The sequence below is a fragment of the Hordeum vulgare genome, chromosome 4H (genome assembly GCF_904849725.1).
Source record: "Hordeum vulgare subsp. vulgare chromosome 4H, MorexV3_pseudomolecules_assembly, whole genome shotgun sequence".
NCBI lineage: Eukaryota > Viridiplantae > Streptophyta > Magnoliopsida > Poales > Poaceae > Hordeum > Hordeum vulgare.
In genome coordinates this window covers 6,247,118-6,264,204 of record NC_058521.1, presented here as the reverse complement: position 1 = coordinate 6,264,204, position 17,087 = coordinate 6,247,118, and the positions used below count along the sequence as shown (strand labels likewise).

At 47.6% G+C, this 17,087-nt stretch overlaps 2 protein-coding genes across 2 annotated transcripts; one reads left to right on the top strand and one right to left on the bottom strand.

Annotated features, from left to right (window-relative positions):
* Positions 1-8,354: 8,354 nt before the first annotated feature.
* Positions 8,355-12,070, top strand: LOC123447014 (TLC domain-containing protein 4-like). Its single transcript, XM_045123568.1, has 9 exons — positions 8,355-8,601; positions 9,245-9,379; positions 10,133-10,221; positions 10,328-10,463; positions 10,583-10,657; positions 10,856-10,977; positions 11,062-11,137; positions 11,400-11,459; positions 11,554-12,070. Exons 2-9 carry the CDS (start codon positions 9,266-9,268, stop codon positions 11,680-11,682), a joined length of 801 nt encoding a protein of 266 aa, XP_044979503.1. The 5' UTR covers positions 8,355-8,601; positions 9,245-9,265; the 3' UTR covers positions 11,683-12,070.
* A 525-nt stretch (positions 12,071-12,595) lies between these two features.
* On the bottom strand, positions 12,596-16,886 carry LOC123447015 (ras-related protein Rab5A-like). The gene is made up of 7 exons (XM_045123569.1): positions 16,752-16,886; positions 16,052-16,129; positions 15,792-15,959; positions 14,719-14,767; positions 14,237-14,310; positions 13,033-13,126; positions 12,596-12,949 (listed from the first exon to the last, which is right to left on the bottom strand). The coding sequence occupies exons 1-7, from the start codon at positions 16,791-16,793 to the stop codon at positions 12,840-12,842; spliced, it is 615 nt and encodes a 204-aa protein (XP_044979504.1). The 5' UTR covers positions 16,794-16,886; the 3' UTR covers positions 12,596-12,839.
* Between the last annotated feature and the right edge of the window lie 201 nt (positions 16,887-17,087).

Sequence of the window (17,087 nt, the reverse complement as noted above, 5' to 3'; positions counted from 1 at the left end):
CACCCCCAAGGCCTATGGGCTTCCCCGGGGTGGGCTGCCCCCCCCCCCCCGGTGAACATCCGGAACCCATTCGTCATTCCCGGTAACTCCGGAAACCTTCCGGTAATCAAATGAGGTCATCCTATATATCAATCTTTGTTTCCGGACCATTCCGGAAACCCTTGACGTCCGTGATCTCATCCGGGACTCCGAACAACATTCGGTACCAACCATATAACTCAAATACGCATAAAATAACGTCGAACCTTAAGTGTGCAGACCCTGCGGGTTCGAGAACTATGTAGACATGACCCGAGTGACTCCTCGGTAAATATCCAATAACAGGACCTGGATGCCCATATTGGATCCTACATATTCTACGAAGATCTTATCGTTTGAACCTCAGTGCCAAGGATTCATATAATCCCGTATGTCATTCCCTTTGTCCTTCGGTATGTTACTTGCCTGAGATTCGATCGTCAGTATCCGCATACCTATTTCAATCTCGTTTACCGGCAAGTCTCTTTACTCGTTCCGTAATACAAGATCTCGCAACTTACACTAAGTCACATTGCTTGCAAGGCTTGTGTGTGATGTTGTATTACAGAGTGGGCCCTGAGATACCTCTCCGTCACACGGAGTGACAAATCCCAGTCTCGATCCATACTAACTCAACGAACACCTTCGGAGATACCTGTAGAGCATCTTTATAGTCACCGAGTTACGTTGCGACGTTTGATACACACAAAGCATTCCTCCGGTGTCAGTGAGTTATATGATCTCATGGTCATAGGAACAAATACTTGACACGCAGAAAACAGTAGCAACAAAATGACACGATCAACATGCTACGTCTATTAGTTTGGGTCTAGTCCATCACATGATTCTCCTAATGATGTGATCCCGTTATCAAGTGACAACACTTGCCTATGGTCAGGAAACCTTGACCATCTTTGATCAACGAGCTAGTCAACTAGAGGCTTACTAGGGACAGTGTTTTGTCTATGTATCCACACATGCACTGTGTTTCCAATCAATACAATTATAGCATGGATAATAAACGATTATCATGAACAAAGAAATATAATAATAACTAATTTATTATTTCCTCTAGGGCATATTTCCAACAATTATCAATACATTAAAAATGTATCGAGACAAATTTCATAGCGTGGGTCCCCCCGAATCCCTTCCTTTTTTCCACGGCGTGAAACCCACGTGGAAACTCACGGAAATCAAGTACTCCCTCCGTCCCAAAATAAGTGTCTCAAGTTTAGTATAACTTTGTACTAGAGTTAGTATAAAGTTAAAACATTTATTTTGGGACCGGGGGCACCAGGGATAACTTTGTATTAGAGTTAGTATAAGTGTTTCAAGTTTAGTATAACTTTGTACTGGAGTTAGTATAAAGTTAATCCCTTCTCAATCGCTTTCATCTGTGGGTCACGCATCATATTTTTGTCGCCGACGAGCAACACCAGGGATGGGGTCAATGCTTCAGCGGTGTTGTCGAGTAGGAGAACCACCCCGTGGTTAGTGTTGACTCACTTCATTGCAGCGCCGGTAGCCACTGGACGACGAGGAGGGCTTCATTGCAGCATCGGTGCCCGTCGACGAGGCTTCATTGCAGTACCGGCTGCCTCGACATCGCTACACCGGTGACCCGACAACATCGCCCTCATCCGGCATGCAGCACCAACGAAGCTTCGTTGCAGCCCCGACGGTTCTCCGTAGAAACCCCGATGGCGTAACAATAACTCTGATGCTACACCGACGACGCCCGAGTGCCCGAGAAAGGTTCATTGCAGCGTCGACGATGCTTCACTGCATCCTCGACAACGCTTCATTGTATCTTATCACAAACCCTTGCATCACCGACGCTCAGCAGCCCAACCTCATGCATGCTACGTTGCAGCATGGGCGTTAAGCGTCACCCTTCTTCGGTCTTCATGTTGCGTTGCAACACCGGCGGCGACGTTGTGCTACACTGGTGGACGGTGTCGCACCTTCGTACAGAGTAACAATGATGGTCGCCCATGGCGAGCAGCACATGATTCGTGGTGGTGTCAACCTCTCCCTCACAACCCCCTAATTTGTGCGGGATGCAGCTCACGGTGGCGGCCGTCGTCCCCTCCTGGTTCACAACAACGGCGGCTGGAGCTTCGGTGCCGCCATGTGCGTCCTCTCGCATCTCAGATGCAACGGAACAAAGGCGGGGGGAGGAAAAGAACGAGGTGAACGAGTGAAGGGGAGAGATCCTACGAGAAAAGATAAGGCCGGAAAGGGAAGCGGTGGGCTGGCCTACAAAGGGCACGTGTCGAGCGAAAAATACCGTGTACGCGTCACTCCTTTCATCCGACTTAATTGAAACTTTTTCCTTTGATTTAACTATAAAAAATAAGCTACCATTATTAAAGCATCTCTAGTAGAACCCTCAAACCCTTAAATCTAAAACCAGTTTTAAGGGTTGAGAATTGGTCATTTTTGACACATTTAAGGGTTGAAAAACAGGGACAAAGACTAGAACCCTCAAACCCAACCCTTATAACGAAATATTCCAACGGATCGACGAGGAGAGCTCGGGCGACCTTTTATTGCGGGAGGCGGAGGGCTCGGGGGGTGGCGGAGGCGGCCGGGGAGGTCGAGGCGGAGGCGGGCGGCGGACGGGGAGGCCGAGGCGAACGGCGGCTGGGGAGGTCGAGGCGGGCGGAGGCGGAGACGGCGGCTGGGAGGCCGAGGCGGGCGGAGGTCAAGGAGGCAGCGGCGATGGGGGAGGTCGAGGCGGGCGGCGGCGGGAGGGGGGGGGAGAGAGCGGCGGCTTCTTGGGAGGTGGAGTGGAGGCGTCCGGGGGCGGGACGGCGGCAGCGGCGGTCGGAGAGGCGGCCGGCGTGGGCGCGAGAGGTAGTTGGGATGGGAAATTTCCCTCCCGCGCTAGGATGGAACGGTTTAAGGGTTGGGGTAGATTTTGCTCCCCAACCCTCACTTCTACAGGTCGGGAGAGGGTTTGAACGTTGGACCTCTAATTTTTTTTTACGGATTTAAGGGTTCTAGTCTACGCCGTTTTTCGACATAAACTGTAAAAAGCGGTTATTTTTTAGAGTTTGAGGGCTCTACTAGAGATGCTCTTATACCATAAAGACTGTATCATTGAAAACCTCTTTCAGTATAAATCCAATAATATTGGTTTTGCGACACACTACAATTTATATTCTCTGTGTTATTAAAACGCGAAAGAGACCAATAAACCAGGAGTGATGTAGTAGTAGTACTCCTACTTGTCACACGAGTCCAATAAAAGGTTAGCAAAGAACAAGAGTGGCGGAGGCACCGGCGTCGACGCCGACACCGACGTTTACGCGAACACGACGAGTAGTAGGTGCGCCCGCCCGCACGCACGCACGCGCGCGCCATTTATTTACTCCTTCTCAGGCGAGTTGAGCCGCGCACGTCTCGGCCGAGCTCGTGCGGACCCCCCGTGGCCCCGCGGTGGAGTCCAATCCAATCCAACCTCCACCTGCACCGGGCTTTGCGTGGCTCGTGCGCCCAAGCTAGCTAGCCACCCCATGTGATCCATCCTGAACACAGATAGATACTCCAGTCATGGCCCCATCCCCCATCGCCCGCGGACGACCAGCGGCCAAACGACCAGAGCGGCGGCGCTTTTCGGGGACCGGAAACGATTGGCACGTTGGCGGCGAGGCTATCGCGGTGCCGGTGGTGCCGGCGCCGGCGGCAGGGTTGGTTCGCGTCGGACCACGGCCGCTGTGCCCTTTTCTTTCCGACCAACAGTGGATGCGGGGGCGAAACATGGGGCGCGCGTTGCCACGTTCGTTCCTCCGGCGCAGCGGCGTCAACGTGGGCGGGCGTCGGTCAGTCGAGTCGTCCGTCCGTCCGTGAGCGGTGCGCTGCTGCACTGTATCCATCCGTCCGTGAGCTGGTCGCGCGGGTATATATTCCACGGAAATGCCGCACTCCATTTATAAAAGAAATTGTGTGAGACACAAGTTGATTCGGCCAGGCGCAAGCACCCATACATATGAACGTACGCTTATCCACTCAGGCTGCCCTTAACGGGAGTATCATATGTACTAGTATTATGTGTGTCAACTAGACAATTTTGATGAGATGTCGTAGAATTAAATGAAGAAAAAAAATAAGATTGAGTATCATATCATGATACCATATCATATTAAATGTTGTCCTACTATGTGTCTTGCATGACAATAAATAAAGTATTCTATGATACTACCATATGATACTATGCATTACGGATGTGGTATCATATAGTAGTATCATATGCATGATACTAGTATATGATACTACATATTACAACCAGCCTCATCTCATAATCTACCACTAGAGGCCGAGTCCACACGTCACTTTAAGATTAACGAAGTCTTCATAGTCGACCATGACGCTTTTTCAACTTTTTTTACTAGCGTTGAAGGGCTGGAAATAAGCTTGGAAAATGGAGCCAAGTCCATAAGTTGAATCCTGATGGCCTGGTTCTATCACCATAAACCTAACCATCCACACCGTGACGGACGGTTAATCGGTGTTTTTTTTGAGTAAATTGCAAAAACCATCGTAATTAAGGACGCTAAATAAAAAACCGTCATCATTTATTTTCAAAAAATTATAAGCATTATGCCGACAGTTTTCAGAAAAGCTAATTAAATGATTACAACGGTTTCATACAAAATCTGATCCCATTGTCCGGTGCCAGATGGTTGGGGTCGAGACGGCGTGCGTCATACATGTACTAATGGTGCTAGCTAGTCATGATATCAACAAGCCGTGTGAAAAAATCACACAACATAACACCCGTGTCTGCATGAAAGTCGGTCGCCGTCAGCCTTGCAGTGTCGCCGCCCCCGCGTTGTTGGGTCGTGCCCTCACCGCCGCCTCCCTTCCCCTAAGGTGCGCCGCGGCCACCAGCGTCCTTGCAGCGCCACGCCCCGTGTTGTTGGGTTGCGCCCTCACCGTCGCCTCCCTATCCGTAAGATGCGTCGCGGCCACCAGCAACCTTGCAACGCCGTCGCCCCACATTGTTGGGTCGCGCCCTCACCATCGCCTTCCTTCCCCTAAGGTGCGCCGCGGCCACCAGCGTCCTTGCAGCGCCACGCCCCGTGTTGTTGGGTTGCGCCCTCACCGTCGCCTCCCTATCCCTAAGATGCGTCGCGGCCACCAGCAACCTTGCAACGCCGTCGCCCCACCTTGCTGGGTCGCGCCCTCACCATCGCCTTCCTTCCCCTAAGGTGTGCCACGGCCACGAGCATCCTTGCAGCGCCGCAACCCCGCGTTGTTGGGTCGCGCCGTCACCGTCGCCTCCCTTTCCCTAAGGTGTGCCGCGGCCACCAGCATCCTTGCAGCGCCGCCGCCCCGCGTTGTTGGGCCACGCCCTCACCGTCGCCTCCCTTTCCCTAAGGTGTGTCGCAGCCACCAACAACCTTGCAACGCCTTCGCCCCACGCTGCTGGGTCGCGCCCTCATCACCACCTTCCTTCCCCTAAGGTGTGCCGTGACCACTAGCATCCTTGCAGCGCCGCCGCCCCGCGTTGTTGGGCCGCGCCCTCACCGTCGCCTCCATTTCCCTAAGGTGCGTCGCAACCACCAGCAACGTTGCAACGCCATCGCCCCGCGTTGTTGGGCCGCGCCCTCACCGTCGCCTCCATTTCCCTAAGGTGCGTCGCAACCACGAGCAACGTTGCAACGCCATCGCCCCGCGCTGCTGGGTCGCGCCCTCACCGTCGTCTCCCCCTCCCTATGGTGCGCCGCGGCCACCAGCAGCCTTGCAGCCCCGCCGCCCCGCGCTATTGGGTCGCCCTCACCGTCGCCTCCCTTCCCCTAAGGTGCGTCGCGGCCACCAGCAACCTTGCTGCGTCGTCGCCCCGTGCTGCTGGGTCGCGCCCTCACTGTCGCCTCTCCTCCTCTAAGGTGCATCGTGACCACTAGCTCGTGGCCGAGCCGCCCGACGCGAGGAGCTCCCCTCCATACCGACGCCCTTCCAACTCACACATTCGTTGACACGCTCACACGCCCCGCATACTTTCGCTGCCCCCCGCTCCCGATCTAGCCCAGCCGCGACGCTCTGTCGTCGCCATTCTCGGTCTGGATCGAGCAACGCCACCCCTGTCCTTTTCTCCTCCCCACGACGAAGGGCAACAGCGGGTGGTTCCCATGGCGACCAACGCACGCACGAAGAAAGGGGGCGAACGACAACTGCCCCTCCTCGGGGAGCACGGGAACCTCCATGGCCACCGGGGCTCGAGCAACAGCAGCATGAGGAGAGGGATGGATTGGGTGAGTGTGCGCACCGCCGGAGCTCCTCCAAAGCATTGTTGGTCTGGATCATCCGCCACCGTAACAGCCATGGGTGAGCAACGGTGCTGGCAGCGAGAGCTCCAACGAGCTTGCGAGGTGCTTGATTGAATGCCAAAGAAGGATGAAGAGAGACGGGAGATACTGACAAGTGGGCCTATATCAACTTAACGGTCCATGCAGACGTTGCTGACTTTTTTTTGCCACGTCATCCCTTACACGCGGGCCCTTCGAGTCAGTTTCCAATAAAATCCTGAAGGACGCTGCTATGGGTCTGCTGACAAAAAGACTCGCCGCCTCGCGAGCCGTCCAATCTGACCGATTGAGCGACCTGGCGTTACGTCTTACCATTGCAACACCGAACATGTTGTAGGTAATTTCTGCAACATGTGTTATCGTGCAAAAAAATTTACACGAGTGGTTTCTTCTAGTCTAGTACCAGAACGGCATGGCCGCACAGCGATCGAGACCGTCTTGCAAGATGTGCGTCGCACGTATACTACTACTAGTACGTAGGTGTACGCACGTACGTTCCAACATGGCGGACGGTCGGACGCGAGCGGCCGGCTCCGGCTCGCCGGAGTGGACAGCCCGTCGGTTTTGAACGGGCTCCAGACGTGCAACACCACGGCAGCTGACGAGCCAACCAACGAGCACGCCACGGCCGGGTCGGGCCATCGTACGGCCCGCACAACGCGACCTGGCTAGGCTAAACTTTTTTTTTTTTTTTTTTTTTTTTTTGCGAAGATGGCTAGGCTAAACTAATCACGTAGCCCGCACGCAACTTTGATCCGTCGGTCTCATTTCGGGTACATGACCGACAAGTTATTTAGTACACGAAGCCAGGACCCAGGGTTTCTGCTCTGAGCTCATTTGAGCTCCGTAAACAGTAAATTCAGAAGAGAAAACATCGACAAAAGGTCTAATTGCATGTAAAATTTTGGCAAGGCATAATAAAAATACGATACTCTGAAAATGCGCGTTTTCAAAGTATCGATTTTGTTTTTTTTGTCACGCCTTGTAAAAATGTTATTATTTCAGGTCATATTTTTATACGCATTTAAAATTCTGTCAATGTTGCTCATAAAAAGATTCGGATTTTTTCAAAGTTTTTGATATCACCGTTCACCGAGCTCATTTGAGCTCGGGAGGAGAAGACACTTTCCACAAAACCATCATAATTGAGGTCAAGTTTTTCGAAAACCGAGGAGGAGACACTTTTCACGAAACCATCATAATTGAGGCCGACACACACAGAGGCACTTTACCATAGAAACCGTTGGTCTGGCCTTTTCTCCAAAGAACTACCGATTCTTAGGCTGGTCATAATGGGGAGGAACTTAGCAGTAACATAACACACTCCAATACAACTTTGCTTATGTGGCACATATTTAATGAAGAGAGTGGTGCTTGTGGTAACTAGCTAAGTTACCGGAACATCACACACTCCAACAAACAATGAGTCTATAGCCTAATAAATGCATTGTTGCATGACACTACATATATGTTAATCCCCATTGTGGAGGTAGGAACATAGTCTAGAAAAGTGTGTAGGTTCCTACCTTATGTTACTCCCCATTGTGACCAGCCTTAAGCAATGCTTCATGGATAAATAGCCCATAAACATGAGTTTCTCGAGAGAGAAAATAGTTAACACCCAGTCATCTCATGCTATAATTGCCAACGTGGCATCGAATTCCCATGTCATTTCATTGAATCCACTAAGATCGTCCTATTCACTAATCCCTCTCGAATGTGTTGGTGGCGCAGGGGGAGTGGGGGGGGGGGGTGCGTGTTCTTCGTCGACGACGTAGATCACTAGTGGACGAGGGTGAACCCTAAGTCGGCCTTACCGGAATGTGAAATGACCCTTGTGCCCCTCCCACCGCCAAAAGCTTTACGGCGGTGCCACACACAAATGATTAGCGCGGAGAATCAGCAATCAGTGGAGAGGCCAGCTTGATCTCACTTGCTAAACTACTACTCGTCGCCACGACGGGTTTATCGCACCAAACCAGTATTGAATGCGGTGGTTACAAATGTGGCAAGCGCGGATGGGTGGTGCGGTGGTGGACTCAGCTTTTCCTTCTTCAAGCAACCATTTTTTTCCCCTCCAGCCGCTCTGCTCCCCCCCTTCCCTCCGCTTGGTGAGGTCGCCGCCAGCCCGGGACAGCGCCACCCCAGCTCACCACCACAGCAATGGAGCCGGCCCTTCTCCCCACCGTCCCCGCGGCGACCAAGTAGCGGCCACCCCCCCCCCCCCTCCACCCCCCGCGCGGCTCCTCCTCCTCCACTGCAAGAGGTGCGGATCGTTTCTTGGTTCTTGCTTCCCTCTTCTTGGGTCCGGGGCCGGCCGGCCGGTTGACTGGCTCCCCTAGCCCGGATCTCGTCGCTCCGCGGTCTCCCATCTTCTGCGGCTCGCTGCTTTCGGGGCTGGGGTTTCTTGTTCCTGGGGCTGGGGGGTCTCCTCCGTGGAGCTTCTGCTCCCCCTTGCCACGGTGCGCGTCCGGCCCTTTTGGCCGTCTGGCGGCGGCGTGTGGCCGCATTCTCCGCGTCTCTCTCGCTGTGCGGCGCAGGTGCTCCCGCGAATGGAGATCCGCTTCTGCGGCGCCGCCCCCGCTGATTTGCTTCCGTGTTCGACCTCCTCAACGTGCTCTGCTCGCTCGCAGGCACCGTGCGCTGCTGGTTCCTAGGACCATATTCTTCGATCATCGTCGATTTGTTACGACTCTGATCAATCGGATCGATGCCTCTGCCTTGTGCGGCGGCCAGGGGAAACGCTAATGGGGACGGATAGCTCCGTGCGGCGATCATAGCTGGTCATGTGGTAGATACATGTTTGAGTCGCCGCGCAAGATCCGCTCCTGCTCCGTGGGATGCTCTCTGAACGAACGAACGAACGAATGCTGGTTCATCTTCTCAGCATATGTTTTGTGATGATGCAGGCGTTTTGATCCGCGAGGACGATGGCGATGACGGCCTACAGCTACCAAGCGCAGGCCATGATGAGGGACTACCTGCTAGCCGACCCGCTCGTCCCCTACACCTCCGTGCTCATCGGCGTTTTCCTCTGCAAGATGGTAATTTCATCCGTCCCTGTGGTTTCCAAGTTAGATAGAGTTGGTGATGATTGTAACCCTGTGGTACTACTTGTTTCTGCCTTGTTGATCCATTCATGAGAGCAGCGGTTGGTTATGCTGAAGAGCTTTGGCTACACCATGTGCTTTCTACACCACACCCCCAGGGAGTAACACTAGTAGATCGTCCAGTATTTATTTATGGCAGGCTAGTTACCACAAACAGGACTAGGTATTTGGCCTGTTATAATAACAGAACTAATGGTCTTAACTGTGCATACAAAAATTAATTCTTAGTATTAAAGTGCTGTTGAACATTGTACTAATTTCCCCCCTCACCAGTCACCATACATATTCTTGATATTATTGCAATTTTTACTTTGTAGGAAGTTTTAACGAGTGTCTGTTTTAGTAAGTTTACGAAAGTTTAAACACCATTTGAATCCAAAAAATATCTCTCAGGTTGAATGAACTTGTGTTCCTTCTGTTCATTTATTAAGGACATAGAACAAGACAAAACTTAGGGTTGCGAGTAGGTGACTCAACCTTCAACCACATTCTTCCATCTTCGTCAACGGCAAAACAATTTTCTCAGAACTTTCAAATGGGACATATTTTACATCAGTATCTGCTGGCTGCTGTCTACATCAATTTACACCAGCATCAACCACTTTTGATGTCACAAACCAGTTCCTAATCATTCATGAGCATATTTGTAGTTTCTTCCTGTGATAAAGGCCATGTTCTATTCTGTAGGCTTATGATCTCACACGGATACTGAGCTCATTTTACTTCAAGGGCTATTCTTCTTTGACAAAAATACAACGTGTTGAATGGAACAACAGGTCAGTCCCTTACAGCTAGCTAGCACATATATGTTTCTCCAGGCATTGTATTTTCTTTCCATAAATTTTATAGTGGCAAACTGACAACCGATTATACCTGTTTCAGGGGTATGTCCAGTGCACATGCGATCTTCATTGCAGCAGTATCAGTATATCTTGTTGCGTCTACAGATCTTTTCTCTGATCGCCTCAATGGGCCTATTACGTTCCGCAATTCGATCATCTCCACCTCTGCATTAGGGGTACTGGCTTACCCTCTTTAACATTTATTATGTTTGGTTACTAAAATGTATACTTTTCATGCTGGCCTTTTGTTTCATTGCCCAATTCACATGTGTGTCCTGGCTTGCTTGCTTTACAGGTTTCTGTGGGTTACTTCATCACTGATCTTGCAATGATCTTCTGGTTGTATCCTTCCCTTGGTGGAATGGAATATGTAGGTGACAAAATTTTACATATATGCAATTCGCTGGTGAACTAGATCTAACTTCCATCTAATTGTACTTGAAATAAGTCCATATGCTATAATTTGGCAACAATTCCATTCAAAATCATAATTATTTGTCAACAGTCTAGAAATTTGCCAACTTGTGTGTGGCTAGCAACTGCTTATGGTTGTGTGTTTCCATTTCAGGTACTCCATCATACTCTTTCTCTGGTTGCAATAGCTTACACAATGTTGTCAGGGGAGGGGCAGTTTTACACATACATGATTCTTATTTCAGAAACAACCACCCCTGAAATCAACATGAGATGGTAAACAAGTGAATGAATTTCACCTTTTCTCTGAAATAATTTCTCCTGTTGTGTTGATTGTAATGCATTGTTCTTTATTTTAAGGTTCCTTGACACCGCTGGACTGAAGAAGTCGAGCGCCTACCTGATCAATGGTATTTTGATATTTGTTGTATGGCTGGTGAGTATTTCTTTGAACTGTCTTGAATGTTCTGTAAACAAAGAAAAAACATGAAATTCAGTGAAACGGTACTATAAAGAGATCAGATCGGTAGAAATTGAACAACTGCTTTACGTTCATAATTTGTGAGTAACCTCATGCAGTCATATAATTGACATTGATAAAGTAACTTCACCGCCTAGTTGTTATACTAGTAGGGTTCTTCCAGTAGTATTTGGTGGTCGGAGCTTTTCTGATCATAGCATTGGTCTACTTCTTTCAGGTGGCAAGGATATTTTTGTTCCTGTATGTGTTTTACCACATCTATCTGCACTACAGCCAGGTACTATAGATCTGCATTATAAATGCACTAATTCAGCACACAATATCCTTATGCCATCTGACACAATTTTACTTCTCAATTGATTTCACAACAGATAATGAAGATGCATGCATTTGGCTATTACCTGACACTAACCGTGCCGTCGGTGCTCTTTGTCATGAACGTGATGTGGTTTATGAAGATTTTGAAAGGGGTGATGAAAACACTGTCGAAATGGTCGTAATCGGATCAAGGCTTTGCGGACCAGAAGCACAACCAACGTAATTTGGTGTTCCTGCCGAGCTGCGTGTGACCATATAATATGTAAAGTTATGGATATATGAATTAGGCTTTGCGGACCAGAAGCACAACACCTGGTGTTCCTGCAGTGCTGCTTGAGACCTTTGATGTGCAAAGCTATGAACATATCGACGTAACTAGGGAAAGTGAATATGTAAAATACTGTAGCAAACAAGTTAGATTAGGCTAAATCGTGCAATTTTCCGGCGAGCTGGAATTTCCTGGCCAGCTTTCCTGTTCCAAGCAATCCTGCAATGTGTATATCAGGCCAGGAGAAAATTCCATTTCATCTCTTATTCATGATAAATTCAGTGATCTAATTCGAGACATTATATTCGCTGTTGTTATTCCTGGGATATGCAAAGATGGGCAGATTTGTGTCCATGGTTGTTGCATACCCCTGCACACTACCTGTTTACTTGTCAAATTTTGTTGTATTCCCTCTTGCCCTAAAATTTGGTTGAAATTTTCTGCAAACCACCTCCAGATCATTGAATAACAAAACGTTAGAGCCATGGTGGCAAAAGACAATTAAATTCTTTGTTAAATGCTTCCTTTGTTTCAAAATAATTGAAGTACTAGGTTTTTCTAAAGTCTACAGTAAAATCCACAAAGATCAATGATGTATAAATATCTAATATGAAATTGCTTTCATAATGAATTTAATGGAACAAAATTATTTTTTGTAGATGTTGATATATTTTTATATAAAGTAGGGTCAAATTTAATGAAGTCTGACTCGGGTCAATAGCAGAACTTAAGTTATTTTTGAAACGAAGGGAGCAAACTAACAATTGCTGGGGGACATACTCCCTGAACATCAAACTTGGGGAGCAAAGCAAGACAAAATCAACCACTTTGCAGGTAACTCTCACTTGCGAATTGCGATATCTGCAGGGGCATTCCAGTGTGGGCATTTACACGACAAACGCACGAACGGAAAAGTAAAGTGTCAGGCAGGCGCGGTGGTGCTAGAGTATATCAGATCAGCCAGGAAGGCAGCCACAAGATCAAGAGCGGCACGAAGCCGCACGACAAATGCTTGCCGAAATCCCTCTCCTAAATTTCATACAGACGGCAAATGCGGCCAAAACTTGTGCTTCAGGAGCAGCACGAAGCCGCGCTGACCACTCTCTCGTTGGGTCTCTGGGAGAGAACCATCCCCGCCGCCTGTGGGTTCTGCGCCGCCTGCCCTTGCAGCAGTCTCTTCGCTGCAATGGGAATCGACGAAATGTTAGCATCTGATCATAGCCCCGATGCAAAGAAGAAAAAAAGGAGAAGAAAGTGGACACACCAATCTCATAAAATATGTCATTCACATTGGTTGCAGTCTTGGCAGACGTTTCCATGAAGAAGAGGCCATTCTCCTGCGCATATGTCTTGGCTTCCTGCAGAAAATGAACATCATGTCACCCATAAATATAGAGCAGCTACCTCAGCTGGTAAGAATGCAGCTACATCATGTAAACCGAATGCTGCAAGCAAACATGAAGTAGTACGTTCTCTTCTCATAACTTCATATTCCCTGCTTATATCATATTCCTTCCGTTGCAAATTGTAAGACCCCGAGTGAGCACAAAAATTAAGGGTGTGTTTGGATCTTAGGCACAGAAATCGCTGTGCCTGCACTTAATTTTCCTAGTTGGATGTGAGGGCCTTGAGCGGTTAGGGCACCAGGTATTTAAGCCGCCACATGATCAGGGCAGGAAAGGGTAGCTGACTCAGGGATATTTTCATCAAAACCAGCTCTAATTCCTCTCTGCGTCTTGTTTCTCTGAATCGCGGGAGAAAACATTCATGCCCTTTAAAATGCAATGGAAGGAGTATGCCTTATCATTTGAAATCGTAGGAGTGCCACCAAATTTACTACCAAAACATTTCCGCAAAGCTGCACAAATACAGATAGAACGAACGTGCTGATGGTAGTAAATAGTATCTTTACAGTCTTTTATTTCTTAGCCTATGTTTAGATGCTGAAGGAAACGCAAATACATGACTTTATATGATATTGGTAAATGCGTACAATTCCCTGTAACTAAAGCAAGCAAAACACAAAAGAGTTAACTGACGGTAATACCACCTTGAAGAAAGAAAGCAGATATGCGCATCAGGATGTGCCACAGTAGGAAGTTGTGAAAACAAAAAACGATTGGAATGTGTGATATTTGCCTCCAAATTATAAGGTTCTGTGTAAATGTTACACTTAAAACAGATTAAATTACAAGGTGGATTTAATGTGTTCACAGAGAGATTTTCTGTGTACAACTGTTGAACCCCAAATAAACAGCAATAAGAATGATATGATGTGATGCTGATAGTGCATATTATAGTATGGAAGGCAGATGATTTCAATCACTAATTGACAACACCATATCTGTTTTCAAAGGCAGCAAATTAAACCTCGGTAAAGTAGAACAGTGCAACATAGACAAAGTAATGCATGTACAATACTAGACTGGGAAGGTTGAAAGCAACCATGAAGAAAATGAAATACATACCTCTATTTGAACCTCCCTCGCCTCTAGCAAATCAGCTTTGTTGCCAGCAAGAGCCACTACTGTATTCTGGTTTCCTACACCAAAGAAAAGGCTAAATTAATATGTCTGTATTAACAAGCAACAAAACCTTTCACGTGGCCCGATTCTGTTAACTATGTTATTTATATTACCACTAATCAGATCCAAAAGCACAAATAGACCCAAAATCACAAACGTGAAATGAACAAAGAAGTCAAATGTGAGTATAAAAGTGTGGAGGCCAAATAAAACATAGCTTAATTGCATAATGCGGGAAACACAAACCTAAAGTCACTCAAACTGCGATTAGTCTTATCATCAAATCCAGAAACACAGAGCACTTACAAAATGTATTCTGTACAAGCTAACTACTTGAGGAGCTGTTTAGTCTTATAATTTACAGACTGAGTTGACATGATCAAACATCAGGGATGACATGTCTTTCAAATGATAAAGTGGAGTACCTTGAGCTTGAAGTTCTTGAACCCATTTCTTTGCTCGGGTGAAGGATGCCTGAAGGTAAAAATGTCAAAGTTACATGATATCTTAATGGGATCATCCCTGCACTTAGTGGTAGCTATACTGCTTCTAGATTAAGTTAATCTTTTTTTAAGCACAGAATAGAATTAGAATATGCACACATGAAGCATCAAACACAAAGTGCATATGTGGTAGGAACATGCTAAAATAGAAGAGGTTCCATGGCGACTAAAAACTCATTGAAACAGCACCACAACAAACATAGTGGAGAACTATTTTGAGGGTTACGTGTATTAGTCATCGACTAAGTATTATCAATGCCTGTCAACTATGGATTGTTGACCCCATGTGCAACAAAAGAATATAAACCATCCAAGGTATTCAATGTGGATCAACCACTAGTAGCCAGTTAACTAGTACCTAAGTGTGTTAAAAGCTCAAAACTTTCAGAGAATGCATGGACACTGAACTAGATATTTATATCATGTTCCCATCAAGACCCACTCATTGCTGGCAAGTAAACACCAAACTTAACCACCACCAAATTTTTATAACTGCATTTATGGTGTCATCCATGCGGAATCGTAGCCCCTGCCACACTATTACTATTATGGAGTACGACACCCTGCTGTTCTTCACAGGCATCCACTCTTTTGCAATACAAGGTAAGCAGGTGCAGGTCTACTTGAATAATGTTTTCTCTTCTCCATAGTTTCACTATCTCTCTTTCTCTTGGAACAGATTAGTGACTGAAGAAACTAAGTTGTCAGATTTTACCCAAGTGTCCATTGCTTCCCTCGACGAATTTTTAAAAGGGATTCTGAGAATTAAATCACGCCATCTCAAACTACTTTGCCTGACTTTTACTGCCTCCACTACATTATTCTTGACCCCCTTTTAATTCCCCAACTGAAGTCACAACTCAAATGTACTACTGTAAGGAGTCATAACCATCGTTCATTGGCAAAATCAGCTAACATGTAAATAATGGGAAACTATTCATCAAGACCTACTATTTTATCACTGGAAAAAGGTAAACCAATTCCATTTTACAAACCTGGTTCGAGATGTCATAGACAACTATGGCTGCGGCAGCACCCCTATAGTACATGGGGGCCAAGCTATGATACCTCTCCTGCCCAGCAGTATCCCAGATTTCAAACTTCACAGTCTCGTCATTAACAGCCAGTGTTTGAGAGAAGAAAGCCGCTCCAATTGTCGATTCCTGGAGACAAATAGACCAATACAATGATCATTTCCAGAACAAAATCTGCATATATATTATGTTTAACAAAAGGAGTGTATCAGACGACTTGCCTGGAACTCAACAAATTGTCCTTTTACGAACCGAAGCACCAGGCTGGATTTCCCAGCACCCACATCGCCGAGAAGAACCTGAAAATCCAATCACAGTAAAATATCAGCATTTCACAGCCCACGAGATTCTAACAGCCCAAAATCAGTATGTTGCACACACCAAAAAAAATAAAATACCAGTACTCGGAACATAAGTTAGCGATTCGCCGTAAAGCTGACCATCAAAATGGGATTCAGATAAGAACTGGGGGGACATTTATGAGCTCAAAATCACCATGCTTGTGAAACATTTAAGTCAAGAAAAGAGAAATTAATGAGCATATCTTCCCATACATTTTGCACCCCGGGAGACAGGAAGCCAGTAGTAACTAAGACACAAGCGCTGAGCCCACTAAGTTAACAAAGACTGTTAAAAGGAAGTGCTTGCTACTGGCGCAGAACAACATCTTCTACTCGAGAATTCCCCAGCAAACATAATCTTGCTACCCATACATGATACTATTAGCCGTCGTGACAGCAGCGACGCCATCAAGAGGATTCAAGAGAAGCATGTGATCGGGACCGCTCCCACGAGACAATCGCGCCAAAAGCTAGCCGGATACTCCTGGTAAGTAGTAAGTGGTGGCGATCAAGATCCGGCCCGGGCGATTCGGTGGTCAGTCAATGGCGGCGGCCGGACACTCGGGGTCAGAATTCGCACCAGCTTGGCGTTGCGGATCTTGCTGCCGGCGCTGGCCGCCATCGGATTCGACGCCGGATTAGGGCCCTCTTGAAGCCGGGCGAGGAGGCGGATTGGGGAATTGGTTGTTGGTTGGCTCTGCGCGTATGAAATGCGTTTTCTCTTTATTATTGTTTTTTTGGCTTGAGAAAAATACAACTTTTTACAGGCGAGCCCTTGTAGAGCTGTGTAATTAGACCTGCCTTCGTCAACGCAAACCTTCGCTTCTCATGTGCGCAATGCAGTCCATGTTTCAAAGAAAATACCCCCTCCGATCCAAAATACACTATACGTACTCCCTCTACCTAAATACTTGTA